Raw genomic sequence first — 17,215 nt, 5'->3', positions numbered from 1 at the left:
TTGGGAGCTGGCAATATGTTTCACTTTGCAGCCTCAGCTCGCATTGTGTCCCTGGTTACCATGGCAACCTGATCTTTTTGGCGCAGATCAAGGCTCCACCCCCAGAACTAAGGGACAGGTTAGGCCACGCCAAAATGAAGCAATCCAACGGGGAAACTTAGAACATTTTTTTTTGCCGTACTTGGGCCCCCAAAAAACGGGTGTAACTCTTCAAGTACGCCAAAAAAAAAGCTTTGGGGAAAATTGAGCCCATAGTTACTAAATTAAAATAGAGAGAATAAACAAGTTAAAGCTTCAGAGCTGGAGAAGTGTCTGTACCCAAAGCATTAACTTGTCTGTTTTTATCACAGATGCTGCCGACATGTTGTGTGTTTGCAAAATTTTCTGTTTTCTGATTATAATGGGTCACATTGGCAAAGCAATATAGTGATGGCCACTCCCGATGGGTGACAATTGGCAGAATGCGTGGTGCATTGGAGCATTGTGCAGTGGTGACGTAGCATGTGCATTCACACCTCGGGGCCATCAGGGGAAGGATGTGACTGACGTCAGTGTGCAGAATCACCCAAGATCATTTGCGTGGCAGGCTAACGGCAGTATTGTTGAAACCTGTACGCTGACTGAGGCAGGTATGTGACGGGATCATCATAAGCAGTCCCTCGAAATCGAGGAAGACTTGCTTCCACTCAAAAAGTGAGTTCTCAGGTGACTGAACAGTCCAATGCGGGACCTACAGTCTCTGTCGCAGGTAGGACAGACAGTTGTTGGAGGAAAGGGTGGGTGGGGAGTCTGGTTTGCCGCACGCTCCTTCCGCTGCCTGCGCTTGTACGGGGTAAAGAAGTGGGGGAAGAACTCTACTGTTCAATCAATCTGCTTTTTGCCTTAGACTCCAGCATGAGTTCATCCACTCACCAACATCCGACTCACAAGGTATATTTTTGCTTCCAGCACTTGTGAATTAACTATTCAACTTACACACCTGTAAATAAATTCCAGAGTTGTTTGCACAGCTCACTTCAAAATTAAAATGTTACTGCAGCATTTACCATTGTTTCATTGAATTCTTTCTTGTCATCGGTCCCATCCACCTTGTAGGTGCCTGACTGATTTAAGTAGAAGTAATAAGTAGGATCAGCAATGCCGAGATTCTCAACCATTTCTGCAGAAGCCCCTTCGAGCAGCTGTTTGAAGAAAAAGTGAATACATTTTTGAGCTTATATTTCAGATTCCAACACTGTTTGAATTTACCTCCCAAACACACTTGGAACTATATTTGGACAGAATCCATACTGGCATAATATTGGAATAATATACATAGAAGCCTTTTTAAATCATCAATATTAATTTTAAGGCACCACAGATGTTTACAGCACATAGGGAACCATTTGGCCATATTGTGCCTATGCATGGCTCTTTGCTGGAGCACTCCAAAACTAATCCCATTGTCCTGTCCTCTCCCTATAGCCTTGTATCTTCCTTTGCTGCAAATATTTAACCAGTTTCCCTTAAAAGAAGCTATGAAAACTGCCTCGTGCATTCTATGTTCTAACAGCTCTCGGCATAAAGACCTTTCTCCAAATCTCTCTCCTCACTCCCTCAGTGACAATTTTAAATTGGTGATCCCTGATCACTGACTCCCTATGGCCCCGATTTTAACTGCAGGCCAGTTTTTGGCCAGCGAGTTTTGGTATCTCTTCAAAACGCACCCACTACAGCAAAAATAGATTGGGGAATTTTAACCGCCAGTCCTCATATAAATGCCGCTGCCCAACTTCCCACTAGTTCTGGGTGGGAGGCGGCAGGAATTTGCGTGGCCTGGGGCTGTTCCTTGAGACATGGTAAGTGGTGGGATTGGCTGCGGGCTGTCCTGCAGGGCTCCTGCACGACTGGTGAGGTTCGAGTGGGGGAGGAGTCCATGGTGGCGTGTTTTTTTTAAAACTGATTCCCCGTCTGGAAGCCAGCCTTGTCTGTCGGTCTGTCGGGCAGGGAACGTCCAGAAAAGGCTGCAGCCCAGGAGCTGGTAGGTTTAGTGGTTGTTGAGGGTAGAGATCGCTGAGGGCGGTTACAGCATCGCTGGGAGGGTCGGGGGTGATCATGGAGGTCGGGGAGAGATCGGAGGGGGGTCGGAGATCGCGGGGATAGATGGATAGATGGAACGGTTAGGGGAGGGTTGGAGATGACGGGGATGTGGGGTGGGGATTGGTGATGGGGGGGTTGGTGATCGCGGAGGGGGGTGGGGGGGCGGTGATGGGGGGGGTTGGTGATCGTGGGGGATGGGGGGGGTCGATGATGGGGGGGTCGGTGATCTCGGGGGGATGGCGGGGGTCGGTGATCTCGGGGGGATGGCGGGGGTCGGTGATCTCGGGGGGGGCGGGGGTCGGTGATGGGGGGTTGGTGCTCTCGGGGGGATGGCGGGGGTTGGTGATCTCGGGGGGGGGCGGGGGGCGGTGATGGGGGGTTGGTGCTCTCGGGGGGATGGCGGGGGTCGGTGATCTCGGGGGGATGGCGGGGGTCGGTGATCTGGGGGGGTGGGGGTCGGTGATCTCGGGGGGATGGCGGGGGTCGGTGATCTGGGGGGGTGGGGGTCGGTGATCTCGGGGGGATGGCAGGGGTCGGTGATCTCGGGGGGGGGGCGGTGATCTTGGGGGGATGGCGGGGGTCGGTGATCTCCGGGGGGGGGGCGGGGGTTGGTGATGGGGATGCTGTTGAGGAGAGATCATGGAGGTGGGTGGGGTGTTTACAAATTTGCATGTTGAGATTGGAGGAAACACTCCTGCTCCTCCTGCAGTGCTGTAAAGGCACTTACCTGACAGATCCAGCCCTTTCCTCATTCTTTTACCTGCCGGGTTACCCGAGGCCCAGAAAACCCGGCCAACATAGGTTTAAATAAATGCACGCAGCCTCCTTAAAAGGTATCGCTAACCAACCCATCACCTGTGAGTGGATTGGTCGCTCACTTCTCATTCCACGTCCGTTAAAACCAGCAGTGGGCTGGATTGAGTTAGTTCCTGTTTCACTTAACATATTAACATCCCACCCAACCCAAACCCACCCATTTTTTGGGGGTTACTTTCCTTATTCATCCTATCAAAACCTTTCATTATTCTAAATACCTCTGTTAAATCTGCTCAGCCTTCTCTGCTCCGGTGGAAATACAGCTTTTTATGTCTACACTCATGCTTTCAAGGAATTCAGGTACTTGAACGCGAAGATCGCTCTCTATCCCGCCACACTCTTCAGTATTTTTCCATTGAATTTATACTTTAATTTTTTGTTTTTCCTTCCAAAATGTATTACTTCACTGTTCTCTGCATTGAATTACATCTGCCACCTTCTGCCCATTTCATGAGCCTATCTATCTCCTCCTGAAGCCTCTTATATATAATTTTGGTGCAGAAGTTATGGCACAGAGGGAAAAATGCCATTTTTTCTCAGCAATCATTTCTTTCAAGTTTTCAGTTGATGGCTGCAAAATGTTCAAACCCCACTCTTGATATAAAATCATCTGAAGTCTTTGGCAAGGTAACTGATTTGTAACACTGCTGGGCACCCATTGATCTCTATGTAACCATTGCTTTGCATTTACTTTTACAAGCAGAGCTGTATTCATTCATTTTCACATTTTAGATTTGCTAAGGTCAGATGGTAAAGCAGCGTTGCATTACCTGGTAGTAAATGTGGAAGTTCCTCTCATTCTCATACTGGCTAACAACTCGGGATTTCTCCAACAGAAAATTTGAGATTTTACCTCCATCTGGCTCTCCACCACGACTGAACTGAATTTCAACATATTTTCCCTAAGGAAGAAATAATACACGTTGGCACAGGATCAGAACAGTGACACACACATGCACATGCACACCGATGCGCACCGACGCACACCAACACACACGTAAAAAATAGAAACTTAAAAAGACCAAGTTTCTTTATAACCAGCAGAGTGTGTCAGAACTATGCTCCCTGGGAGGATCAGGAGTGTGTCTGGTATTTCCAGAGCAGGCTTGTTTGCATGGTATGGGCGTGAGTCAGGTGCACATGGCAATCTGCCACTTGGTGCACCAAACCCCAAGGAGCAGACACCAAGGGCACACAAAGACCTGCAGCATTGCACATTATGGCTACGTAAGTATTATGACTAATTAAAATATCTCACTGCGTATCTCTGTTCTGTAAACAACAAGGGGTATCAGTATATACACATGGTGAGTTCTTGGTAAGATACAGGATACCAGTGGCCAAGCAGACACTTTCTCCGAATACCAAATAGGTGACGAATACTTTGTAGCAAATGCATTAGGTGCTGAAAGGAGACCGAGGGGTCGAATTTCCATCGGGGTTCTTCCAATCGCTTGCCATATCTTCAGCAGAATATCACAGAAACCCCGGAGAAATAATATAATGAAGTTATGGAAGAAGAATCCCCCTGGAAATTCATCCCCATACTGTTTATAAACCATTAGGCTCACTGCGAAGCATAACAAGCTGATTCAGCTCAACGATACATGAAAAGTAAGGCATTTAAAACACACACAGGAGAAACCTCCGCTAAGGAGTGACTTACAAATCGACTGGAATTATTGTTGCGTACAGTCTTGGCATTTCCAAAAGCCTCGAGCAGTGGGTTTGACTGCAGGATGATATCTTTTACATGCTAGAATAAGGTAGACAGAAAAAAGTTATGTCTTTGACTCCATTACAAACTTGCAGCATATATGTAACATTAGTATTCCTTTCTATGCACATGGTAAATGCTCAGTTCCCAGATGAAAAGGAGAGGAAAAAAGGTGCAGGCTCACGACACTGGGTTTCCACTTCCTTTACGCTGCCAAAAGATTTTTGGGGCTTCCCCCGAGCGGTGAGGGCGTGGAGTAGCCTATATCTAGACCAAGCACCGGCACAGGGCAGGAATGGAAATGAGGTAGGAGGGAACGCACCTGGCCCTCCTCCTCGTTGTCTTCAAGGCTTGCCTGAAGGGTGCCAGTGGCAGGGGTACCAGAGAAAGATGCTGTAAGCATGAGGGAACAAGCCAGTGTGAAGTGACTGTCGAGTTGGTCCTCAAATCCTTGACAGTCAGGCTTTAGCTGCATGTGCATCTCCTCCTCAGTTGGAGGAGGAGAGAAAGAAAGATGTACATTCCCTACTCAATGAGTAGTCACTCAGTAGAGCTGAGATTCGTCCTCGCTCTCCACCTGGGGGCCAGTCAGACCTGAAGTGCCTTCCACCTGATGTGACCTGAACGTATCGGCATTTTTGCATTCAGGTCACTTACAAAGGCCTGGAAGCTGGGGAAGTAAGTCAGCAGCAGCAAGAAGACCTCTAGTCCTGACCTCCTTCTTCCTGCAACTGCAGAAAAGGTCCATCATTTCTGTATAGCTTCAACAGGTGGCAGCCTGGCTCTGCTCAGATCCTCCAATCTGAGTGGGACTGGACACCAAGCTATGAGTCCACTTCTTCTGGGCATTTCTCCAAATGAAGGCCTGCCTGCTGTTCTGACAAGACAATGAGGTCGGAGCCCCTGTTACTTCACTGCTGTCTCTCTTGAATCGGATAATGATCATCATCATAGGCGGTCCCTCGAACGAGGATGACTTGCTTCCACTAGAGTTCACAGATGTTTCAATGAAGGACCCGATGTTCCAGTCCTGAACTCCAGTTGAGGGGGTGGAAGTTGCATGTGCGTGGATTTTTTTTAACGTGTGGTGACCGTTGCACATCAGCCACCACATGGGCTTGACAGAGCTAGGCCTTTATCCAGTGGCAAGGATTAACCAGGATGACTGGAGACCTGCTCTGCTGCATGGACCGAGTGCGCACACATATCGCAGTGTGGGCTGACCCGTGCTGCCCCTGGGCCCTCAGCTCTTCTGGGCCCCGTACCCTCATTCGCCGCACCTCTGCCACGATGTTCCAGGGCCCGCGCTTCAGCTCTATTTAAAGCCCCAACTTGTGGTAGTGTTGTCACACAGGTCGGGGCGGCCCATGATGAATCGGATGATACCTTTTATGACTGACATGGGTGCAACTCTTACCCCCACGCCCACCTCCCTGCCCCGCCCTTCCCTTGGGGACACACAGGAAATTCTTCAGCAATATAAAGAGGGTATACACCCAGCATAGTGATTCTCTGTACACTTTTCCCCTCCCTTGTTCCTGGGAACTGAGCATTTTGCAAGCTGACGATTCTCAGGCACAATGAAGCGCTAAAGTTATGTTCAGATCCTCCATCGTTACCTGGACCTTTTCTCCACCTCCTGACACTTTGGAGATGTAACCCATAATATATTTTGCTGCTACTGTTTTTCCGGCTCCACTTTCACCACTAGAAAACAAAAAGCCAGAATAAATAACTGCAACGATATGAATTCTCACTGGCATCTAAGCTGTACCTATCTCTTCTACTTCATTCATGCTCAGAGCTGCATTCTCCCAACTGTAAGTCAAGTCATTTCAACAGGATTCACGACGCTCCTTTAGGTTTTTCATTCAAAAATGGAAGTGAAAAGGTTAAAATACTGTAGAGGTATTTTGTACGTGGCCAGCACAGGAGATTTCATCTTTCTAAACTTCTTCTCCAAAAGATGCAAATAAGTTCAATATGTAAGTCCCAATAAAGCTGTTTTTCTGTAAATCTGCTGAATTTGTTGCATTTCAGCAAAGTCCTGCAGATGGCACTAAGCTGGGTGGCAGTGTGAGCTGTGAGGAGGACGCTAAGAGGCTGCAAGGTGACTTGGATAGTTTAGGTAGTGGGCAAATGCATGGTAGATGCAGTATAATGTAGATAAATGTGAGGTTATCCACTTTGGTGGCAAAAACAGGAAGGCAAAATATTATCTGAATGGTGACAGATTAGGAAAAGGGGAGGCGCAACGAGACCTGGGTGTCATGGTACATCAGTCATTGACAGTTGGCATGCAGGTACAACAGGTGGTAAAGAAGACAAATGGCATGTTGGCCTTCATAGCGAGAAGATTTGAGTATAGGAGCAGGGAAGTCTTACTGCAGTTGTACAGGAATATTGTGCGCAGTTTTGGTCTCCTAATCTGAGGAAGGACATTCTTGCCATTGAGGGAGTGCAGCAAAGGTTCACCAGACTGATTCCTGGGATGGCAGGACTCGCATATGAAGAAAGACTGGATCGACTAGGCTTATAGTCAATGGAATTTAGAAGAATGAGTGGGGATCTCATAGAAACATATAAAATTCTGATGGGATTGGACAGGTTAGATACAGGAGGAATGTTCCCGATGTTGGGGAAGTCCAGAACCAGGGGTCACAGTCTAAGGATAAGGGGTAAGCCATTTAGGACTGAGATGAGGAGAAACTTCTTCACTCAGAGAATTGTGAACCTGTGGAATTCTCTACCACAGAACGTTGTTGAGGCCAGTTCATTAGATATATTCAAAAGGGAGTTAGATGTGGTCCTTACGGCTAAAGGGATCAAGGGGTATGGAGAGAAAGCAGGAAGTTACATGATCAGCCATGATCATATTGAATGGTGGTGCAGGCTCAAAGGGCCGAATGGCCTACTCCTGCACCTATTTTCTATGTTTCTATGTTTCTATGTTCTACAAAGGACCTGCCACTGTCTATAATGGCAAGAAATTCTGTTTTCTAAAATTCAGAAACCCAGCAGAAAGGTGAATTGGTAAGTCTACAATGTGTACAAAACAAATGGAAGCAGAACCACCCACCTTTTGCCTAATGATTTGGTTCTTGTTAGCCGCTGATGATGTATTGGACAGGTTGACCACAGAGTACTATTCTACCCACCCCAGCCCTCACTGTACCACCTCACGGATCCAAGTCTCCAAAATTCTAAAGGAAATACACTAGCAGTGTTTGCATGGAACATGGTGTGTTCTACCCAACGGTGCATAAATTACACACAAGGACTTTCCATAACCAGGTTCCAGCTTTTCATCTATCAACAACATTTGCAGTGACACAATGACTCGATATTCACCTGTAGGGTGTGCGGGAGCGGGGCGGAAGAACGAGATTCCCTCAAGCTGCAGCCACCCAGATCAAGATATTGAGATGCTGGCTGTCGGGTGGGAAGGCCCATGGCACCCGACCACAGCCAGGGAACAAAGAGGAGGGAAGGAGAGAGCGTGGGTCGGGGAGGTGGATCGATCGGGGGGCTGGTGACATCGGGGGGGACCGGAGACATTGGCGATCAGGGGCATCGGAAGGGCCAGGGACATGGGGGCGGAGGCATCGGGAGGGGGGTTGGAGAACAAAAGGATTGGAGGGGGAGATCGGAGGCGTTGGGGGGATGTGGGGGGAGATGGGGGTGTGTGTGTGAAGATTGGAAGGGTCGTTTCGGTGGGAGATTGTGACTTGGGAGGGGGTTGATTCTTCAAGGGGTGTGGATGGGGGGGGGGGGAGGGGAGGGTGGAATGGAGGGTGGAAAGCAGGTAAGTTGGATCCAGCAGGTATGTAGGAAGGCACCTGTTGGATCCAGCAGTCCTCGCTGGTTTCCTGAGGCCCGGGAAACCCAGCTGGCCGGAGTGAAATTTAAATTTGAGGCATGCAGCTTCACTACCATATTGAAACAACTAACCCACCTCCTAGGAGCGCGATGGTCACCCGCCCCCTCCCCCCCGCCCCCACCCCCACCCCATCCCACCTCCGATAAAACCAGAAGTCTGTGGGTTGGAGGCGGGTTGGGGTCTGGTTTGAGATTTTTAAATATTTTTACATTCTACCCGACCCCATTTTTGGGGGTTAAAATTCTCCACAGTGTTACAAAAGACATCATTTTGAGTTAAATCAGTAGCATTATATTTTTAACCATATAGAATCTGCCATTGTGTCCACTAAAAGTGATATCACTGCGATCGTCCATTTATTGGTACTAAATGTGCTTTTATAGAAGTCACAGTGTTACAGTATTCACAGCTATCTATTAGTTCTAGGTGAAGGAATAGTGAAACCTTTACGGAAAGCATTTGCACATCTCTTGCCCTTTAGCTTTGATGAGACATGTATTGCTTTTGTTCCATAGTTCCAGAGAGTTACAGCTTCTAAATGTTACAGTCGGGACTAATATTTGTGTGTGGGTCTGCGATAGTACATAGTAGATATTTATCAGTTTGTCAGCAATATTTTGGGGTTTATTGGTAGGGTATTTGAGGAAAATGGGTTCCCTTTTCGTAATCTGTGCATTGTTTCTGCTTCATACCTGATTATAACACACTGGTTCTCTGCATCGATCAACATATTCCTGTACATACTGTCGGTCAGAGCATAGACATGAGGTGGATTTTCATACTGAGCCTGCAGATAGAAAGGAAATAGTATAAGCCAAAGGGAAAACTGTCCAACATTGTACTTAAGGAAACAGTTACAATTATAAAATGAACACATAGGAAGTTCTACTCAACATAATGTTGTTGTCCTTTAAATAATGAGCATACTTTTCTAAAAATATCAGAAATATAGCAAAAAGGCATACTTTGTTTCTGAGTGCCTTTGAAAAGTGATTCACATCAAATTAAATGCATACAGGAATTTTTGAGAACATTTTGAAAGGCAGGTTTAGTAAAGTACATTGTAAAGGTTGGAATTTTGAAATTGTCATTCCCATGGTCATGAAGGTAATGGAAAAATGTGCGATAAAATGGAACCTCTTCCGTTCAAACCTAAAGAGAGGTAGAGCACAGAATGATTGTCGTGTGCTTATTCTCCTCACATTACTCTGACAATGTACTGTGACCCCTGCATTTCCAACACACAACAGTTCACCGGGAATTTTAAAACAGACCTCTAACCTTGCTCAAGGCTTTTGAATTTTGTACTTGTGTCCTCTAGTCATATATTTATTGCTCAATATAAATAGCTTATTTACCTCGACCTCATCAAACTTTGGACCGCTTATCATATCTCCTTTCACTCTTCTTTTCTCCAATGAAAATAAGTTTAGTCACTTCAGCATTTCTTTGTACTTAGTTCCAGAAGGCCTGAAATCATCCTGGTCATTCTTCTATGACCCCTTTCTAAAGCATCTATGTAGTTCCTGAGAATGAGTGACTAAAACTGAATCCCATACTCCAGAACTGGCCTCCTTATTGATCTGTCTGTATGTCTGTATAACCTGTTCTGACTTCTAGTCCAATGCCCTTCAGATCTACCCCAATACCTGATTTACCTTATTAATAACTGCCTCATACTGCTGTCAGTGTATGCTCAGTGATTACTTCCAAATCTTTTCCTTGTCGAGGCTCTTCCATGTTATACATGTTTATTGTTATGGGGTACGATATGTATTACCCCTATATTTGTCCACTTTAAAATCAGTGTGCCACATCTCAACCCTTCCATGTAATTGGTCAAGTTTGAAGAGTTAAGCTTCATTCTAATTGTTACCTGTCCACAGAACATTATGTCATCAGCAAATCTATTAACTTCGGCCACCTGAGGAAAAGAGTGTTCGAAGATCAGGTCCCTAAATCTGCCACCAAGCTCATGGTCTACTGGAGTGTAGTGATACCCGCCCTCCTGTATGGCTCAGAGACATGGACCATATGCAGTAGACACCTCAAATCACTGGAGAAATACCACCAACGATGTCTCCGCAGGATCCTGCAAATCCCCTGGGAGGACAGACTCACCAACGTTAGCGTCCTCGATCAGGCCAACATGCCCAGCATTGAAGCACTGACCACACTCGACCAGCTCTGCTGGGCGGGCCACACTGTTTGCATGCCTGACACAAGACTCCCAAAACAAGCGCTCTACTCGGAACTCCTACATATCAAGGTGAGCAGAGGACACCCTCAAAGCCTCCTTGATAAAATGCATCAACCCCACCGACACCTGGGAGTCCCTGGCCAAAGACCGCCCTAAGTGGAGAAAATGCATCCGGGAGGGCGCTGAGCACCTCGAGAGCATGCAGAAAACAAGCGCAGGCAGCGGAAGGGGCATGCGGCAAACCAGCCCCACCCACCCTTTCCTTCAACGACTGTCTGTCCCACATGTGACAGAGACTGTAATTCTCGTATTGAACTGTTCAGTCACCTAAGAATCCATTTTTAGAGTGGAAGCAAGTCTTCCTCGATTCCGAGGGACTGCTTATGATGATGATGATGATAACACTATTACAGATATAGGGGGCTGGACAAGGTGGATGCAAAGAGGATATTTCCACTCATGGGGGAAACTAAAACTAGGGGACATAGAATGAGAGGCCGCCCATTTAAAATAGAGATGAGGAGAAATTTCTTCTTTCAGAGGGTTGTAAATCTGTGGAATTCTCTGCCCCAAAGAGCTGTGGAGGCTGGGTCATTGAATATATTTAAGGTGGAGATAGATAGATTTTTGAGCGATAAGGGAGTAAAGGGTTATGGGAGCGGGCAGGGAAGTGGAACTCAGTCCATGATCAGATCAGCCATGATCTTATTCAATGGCGGAGCAGGCTCGAGAGGCCAACTGACCTTCTCCTGTTCCTATTTCTTATGTTGTTATGTTCTTATATACTCTGTTCCATATCATTCAAAATTCGCAAATAGCAGGGAGCTCAGAACAGATCGCTGGTTACTTTTTCCTCAGGCTGAGCATTTTGCATTGATCGCCATCCCTGCCTTCAGTTGCTAAGCCAGTGTTCAAATCATTTATTAGGTTTTAAGCACCACCCAACTGCTCCCTATTGTCATGTATTCAACGATCATTGTAACCCATGTATAAGCTGACCTAAGTTGTACACCTTGAGAACATTGTGGGAGACACTCCTAACCTGGACTTTCAGGTATAAAAGGGAAAGCTCCACCCACTTTCATCACTTGAGGTCTTGGTAATAAAGGTAACTGGTCACAGAGTGACCTTCTCTCAAGTATGGGCCCCGTGTGCATTTATACTGTACAGTAAGGACATATCATTGGCGACGAGAAACTGGGATTTAAACCACGCTAGCATGGCCACGAGCAGCACAGAAGAGAGGTACTGTGTTGAGACGACTTTATTGAGAGACTACAGCAAAGTTTTGTCACTAAGGAATGGTTGGGACAGGATTCGGCCGACAAATGCAGGGCTCATCTCCTGACGGTTTGTGGATCCAGAACGTACTCCCTGGACGTTAGAAGGACCTTACACGCACCGGCAGCGAGAAGGGCAAAGCGTTCCTGACTTCGTGGCAGATCTCCGGCGACTGGCGAGCCTATGTAAGTTCCCAGATGCATGCAGAGCGGAGATGCTGCGAGACTTTTTTATTGAGGGCATCTGATTGAGACCAAAGAGTTGAACTTGGAAGCGGCGGCTCTGATAGCCCAGACATTTATCTCAGGGGAGGAGGAGACCAGAATGATGTATGACAAAAATCTTGACTCAAATGTGGCAAACGACCAGGGAGTCAACATTGTTAATGCGGCACACAGTTCTCTAGGCAGATAAGGGTAATCGGACATGCCTCAGCATGTAGTCGAACCCAAAGGGGGAATTCAACAGAGACCATGGCTAGCTGAACGGCAATTCATGCCATCGCAATGGACAATGCGGCCAGTAATGGGGCCATCAACACCTGTTAATGGTGCGCTTAACGGCAGTCACAGAGATAGTCAGAGACGATCGACTGGTAATGGACCTTTTGTTTCCAACAGTGGGGCCTCCAGCTCATGCTGGAGGTGTGGAGGCAAATACCCAGCCAAAGCTTGCAGGTATCTGCAATATACCTGCAGAAACTGCAACATCAGCGGTCACTTGGCGCGTATGTGCAGGAAGCCTGCAGCCAGGTTGATGTCCGAGGAGGACCGGTCCGATGTAAGTCCTACGAGGCCAAATGAATACTGGGGGAAATCGCTGGAAGCTGAAGTTCAGCGAGTTCATGTGGAGCACATATACAGTTCATATACCAGGACACCACCGATAATGATGAAAGTGCTCTTCAATGGCATCCCAGTATTAATGGAGCTAGACACGGGGGCCAGCCAGTCCCTGATGAGTTTGAACAGTTCGAAAGGTCAGGAAGCCAAAATTATTGCATAGCTACGGACAGATACAAAGGAGATCATTCCGGTGCTAGGCAGCGCCACGGTAGTCGTGACCCACAAAGATTCGGAGAACAGGTTGCCACTCTGGATTATCCCGGGGGCTGGTCCCGTACTACTGGGGAGGAGTTGGCTTGCTGTCATAAACTGGAAATGGGGCGATGTCAATGCAATTTTTTCTGTGGAGCGAGTATCATGCTCACAGGTCCTGGACAAATTTGACTCATTATTTCAACCCGGCATTGGCACTTTCATGGGGGCCAAAGTAGTGATCCACATAAACCCGGACGCCAGGTCAGTACACCACAAGGCCAGAGTGGTGCCGTACATGATGCGGGAAAAGATAGAATGCGAATTGGACCGCCTGCCGAGGGAAGGCATCATCTTGCCAGTCGAATTCAGTGACTGGGCGAGCCCGATCGTGCCGGTGCTCAAGGCGGATGGGTTGGTCAGGAAATGTGGGGTTACAAGGCCACCATCAATCGGGTGTCACTCCAAGACCAGTACCCACTACCGAGAGCGGAGGACCTCTTTGCAACGCTATCCGGTGGCAAACTTTTTTCAAAATTGGACCTGACCTCAGCTTACATGACCCAGGAGCTGACGAGTGAGTCGAAGAAGCTGACCACCATCACGACACACAAGGTTGTTTGAGTATAACAGATATCCGTTCGGGATTTGTTCGGCCGCCGCGATCTTTCAGCGTGTAAAGTCCTGTCCCCTCAGTACAGATTCACACGAGGCATGTAGTGAAGTCAAGGTCACTCTGGACCTGCACCTTTATTTCACAGCTCTGGAATGCTGCACTTGCCTGAGACCTCTGCTTATATACCTCCCTCTTGCAAGTGCACCCCTGGTGGTAAGGTATGCTGGTGGTTACAGGTCATATCTTATTACAGTCATGTATAGCATGTTAGGATACAGTTATATATAATAATGTAAGATACATGACATCACCCTCCCCCAAGGTCTTATTGTCTTTATAGGTTCAGTCTCTCAGGTGGTCTACGCTCTCGCGTGGAGCGTCTGAGTTGTGGTTCAGTTGTTTGCCTTGGTGTCTGTTTTTCTTTGGGTGTGGTTGCTGGTATCTCGCCTGGGCTGTCTGTTTCGATTGGTGTGATTGTTGTTGACTCACCTGGGCTGTCTGTTGGGATTGCCATTTCCTCAGGTTGTTCCCTCTGTCTGTCCACCAGGTGTGGTGCGAGTTCCACATTGTAGTCTGCCTCTGGTTCCGCAGTGTTGTTGGCAAATCTGCTTTTGACTTGGTCTACATGCCTCCGGCAGGTTTTGCCATTGATCATTTGTACTATCAATAGCCTGTTTCCTTCCTTGCCCTGCCCCTGTAAGCCATTTGGGACCCCTGCCATAGTTTAGTATAAACACTTTGTCCCCTATCTCATTCCATCTCCCCCTCGAATTTCTCTCATGGTACTCAGTCAGCTTACGGCGCTTTGCCTCAATGATTTCGTGCATGTCTGGGAGGGTTAATGAGAGCTTTGTTTTTAAAGTCCTTTTCATCAACAGTTGCGCGGGGGGATCCCAGTCAATGAGTGCGGATGAGATCTGTATGCCAGCAGCAGTCATGACAGGCGACCCTGCAGCGTGGGACCTTGGATTTTAAGCATGCCTTGTTTAATGATTTGCACTGCTCTCTCCGCCTGGCCGTTGGAGGCCGGCTTGAACGGTGCCGTCTTGACGTGATTTATACCATGGTCAATTATAAAGTCTTGGAATTCTGCGCTGGTGAAGCACGGACCATTGTCACTGACCAATATGTCAGGGATTCTGTGCGTTGCAAACATGGTTGCGAGGCTCTCCACAGTGGTGGAGGTTGTGCTCGAGTTTAAAATGGTGCATTCGATCCACTTTGAAAATGCATCTACAACTACGAGGAACATTTTGCCCATGAATGGGCCCGAATAGTCTATGTGCATCCGCGACCACGGTTTGGTAGGCCAGGGCCAGGGTCTCAGTGGAGCCTCCCTGGGGGCATTGCTGAGTTGGGCACAAATGGTGCACCTTCGGACGCAGAGCTCCAATCCGCATCAATACCAGGCCACCAGACGTGGGATCTGGCTATGGCCTTCATGAGAACGATCCCCGGGTGCTCGCGGTGGAGCTCCCGGACAAATGCCTCTCTGCCTCGCAGAGGCATGACTACTCGGCTGCCCCACATCAGGCAGTCTGCTTGTAGTGATAGCTCATGCATGCGCCTGTGAAAGGGTTTTAATTCCTCGGGGCAGGCATCGCGAGCCTCTGCCCAGTCACCGGTTAGGACACATCTTTTTACTAAGGATAACGTGGGGTCGCTAGCCGTCCAGGCTCTGATTTGGCGAGCCGTCATGGGCGAACCTGTGGACTCAAAGGCATTGATTGCCATGACTATCTCACAGTCCTGTTCGTCAGACCCTTCCGTGGTCGCCAGGGGCAGCCTGCTGAGCGCGTCGGCACAGTTGTCTGTGCCTGGTCTGTGCCTTATGGTATAGTCGTAGGACGCCAGCATGAGTGCCCACCGTTGAATTCGCGCGAAGGCGTTGCCGTTTATTGCCTTGCTCACAGATAGGAGAGACATGTGGTCGGTTTCTAAAGCGAACTTGGCCCCGAAAAGGTATTGGTGCATCTTTTTGACACCGTACAGGCACGCGAGCGCCTCCTTCTCTATCATTCCGTATCCGCACTCCGCCCGTGAAAGTGACCTGGAGGCATAAGCTATGGGTTGTAATTTGCCCGCACTATTGACATGTTGCAAAATGCACCCGACCCCATACGCTGACGCATCGCATGTGAGAACTAGCTTTTTACCTGGATCAAAGAAAGTCAAAACACTGTTGGAACACAGAAGGTTGCATGCTTTATTGAAGGCATCGTTCCTGGGCGTCCCCCCAAAACAAATCGCACCCCTTCCTGAGTAGCACGTGGAGAGGCTCCAGCAGCGTGCTTAAGTTCTGCATAAAGTTCCCAAAGTAACTGAGTAGCCCGAGAAAGGAGCGCAGTTCTGAGACATTCCGGGGCCTGGGTGCCAGACGAATTGCTTCTGTTTTGGACTCTGTTGGGCGGATTCCATCAGCGGCAATCCTACTGCCCAAAAATTGAACCTCGGGTGCGAGAAACAGGCACTTGCATTTCTTGACTCGTAGGCTTACCCGATCCAACCGCTTTAGTACTTCCTCCAAATTACGGAGATGGGAGTCGGTGTCCCTGCCCGTGATAAGTATGTTGTCTTGAAATACAACCGTCCCCGGGATGGACTTGAGCAGACTCTCCTTGTTGCACTGGAATATGGCAGCTGCCGACCTGATGCTGAATGGGCATCGATTGTACATGAAAAGGCCTCGATGTGTGTTGATGGTGGTGAGTAACTTGGATTCCTCGGTCAATTCTTGCGTCATATACGCAGATGTGAGGTCTAATTTTGAGAAAAGTTTACCTCCAGCCAATGTGGCAAATAAGTCCTCTGTTCTGGGCAGTGGGTACTGGTCCTGTAGGGAGACTCTGTTGATGGTAGATTTGTAGTCCCCACAGATTCGTACGGATCCATCAGGCTTCATGACTGGGACGATGGGACTTGGCCAGTCGCTATATTCCACAGATGATATAATGCCTTCCCGCAGAAGCCTGTCTAGTTCGTGTTCAATCTTTTCCCTCATCACATAGGGTACAGCTCTGGCCTTGTGATGGACCGGTCTAGCATCCTGTGTGATGTAGATTTTGACTTTGGCCCCTTTGAAAGTGCCCACACCTGGCTGAAAGAGATGTTCAAATCACTTTATAACTGTTGAGCAGGAGGTCCGTTCCTCTAATGACATGGCATGGACATCATCCCATTTCCAGTTTAGTTTTGCCAGCCAGCTTCTCCCCAGCAGTGCTGGGGGGTCTCCGGGGACAACCCACAGGGGAAGTTGGTTCACTGTCCCTTTGTGTGTGACAGAGAGCATGGCACTGCCGAGGACTGGTACGATTTCTTTGGTATAGGTCCTTAGTTTGGTGTCGACCCTTGTGAGTTTTGGTCTGTCTCTTTTATGCGGCCACAGTTGTTCAAATTGTTGAGTGCCCATGAGAGATTGACTCTCTCCCGTATCCAGCTCCATGTTGACAGATATCCCGTTGAGTAGGACCCTCATCATTATAGGAGGCATCCTGTTGTAGGAGCAGCGGCCATTGATCGTGTTGACCCGCTGTACATCGGTGTCCCGGGTACTGTCCCCACCATCTTCTAGTCCGCTTTCCGACCCATC

The 17,215-nt window shown here is 48.2% G+C and overlaps 1 protein-coding gene across 1 annotated transcript in view; it reads right to left on the bottom strand.

Moving 5' to 3' along the window:
- The window catches only part of myo1f (myosin IF), a 210,045-nt gene that overhangs the window by 84,115 nt on the left and 108,715 nt on the right, over nucleotides 1-17,215 (bottom strand). The window contains exons 4-8 of the mRNA XM_070859819.1: nucleotides 9,185-9,279; nucleotides 6,232-6,319; nucleotides 4,562-4,651; nucleotides 3,666-3,797; nucleotides 1,047-1,181 (exon numbers count right to left, since the gene is read on the bottom strand). Coding sequence (XP_070715920.1) covers nucleotides 1,047-1,181; nucleotides 3,666-3,797; nucleotides 4,562-4,651; nucleotides 6,232-6,319; nucleotides 9,185-9,279 — 540 coding nt within the window. The remainder of the gene's footprint in view (nucleotides 1-1,046; nucleotides 1,182-3,665; nucleotides 3,798-4,561; nucleotides 4,652-6,231; nucleotides 6,320-9,184; nucleotides 9,280-17,215) is intronic.

Source organism: Pristiophorus japonicus, chromosome 18, assembly GCF_044704955.1.
Source record: "Pristiophorus japonicus isolate sPriJap1 chromosome 18, sPriJap1.hap1, whole genome shotgun sequence".
In the NCBI taxonomy this organism is placed as follows: domain Eukaryota; kingdom Metazoa; phylum Chordata; class Chondrichthyes; family Pristiophoridae; genus Pristiophorus; species Pristiophorus japonicus.
The sequence above is the reverse complement of the archived record's forward strand: the minus strand, read 5'-3'. Positions and strand labels throughout refer to the sequence as shown.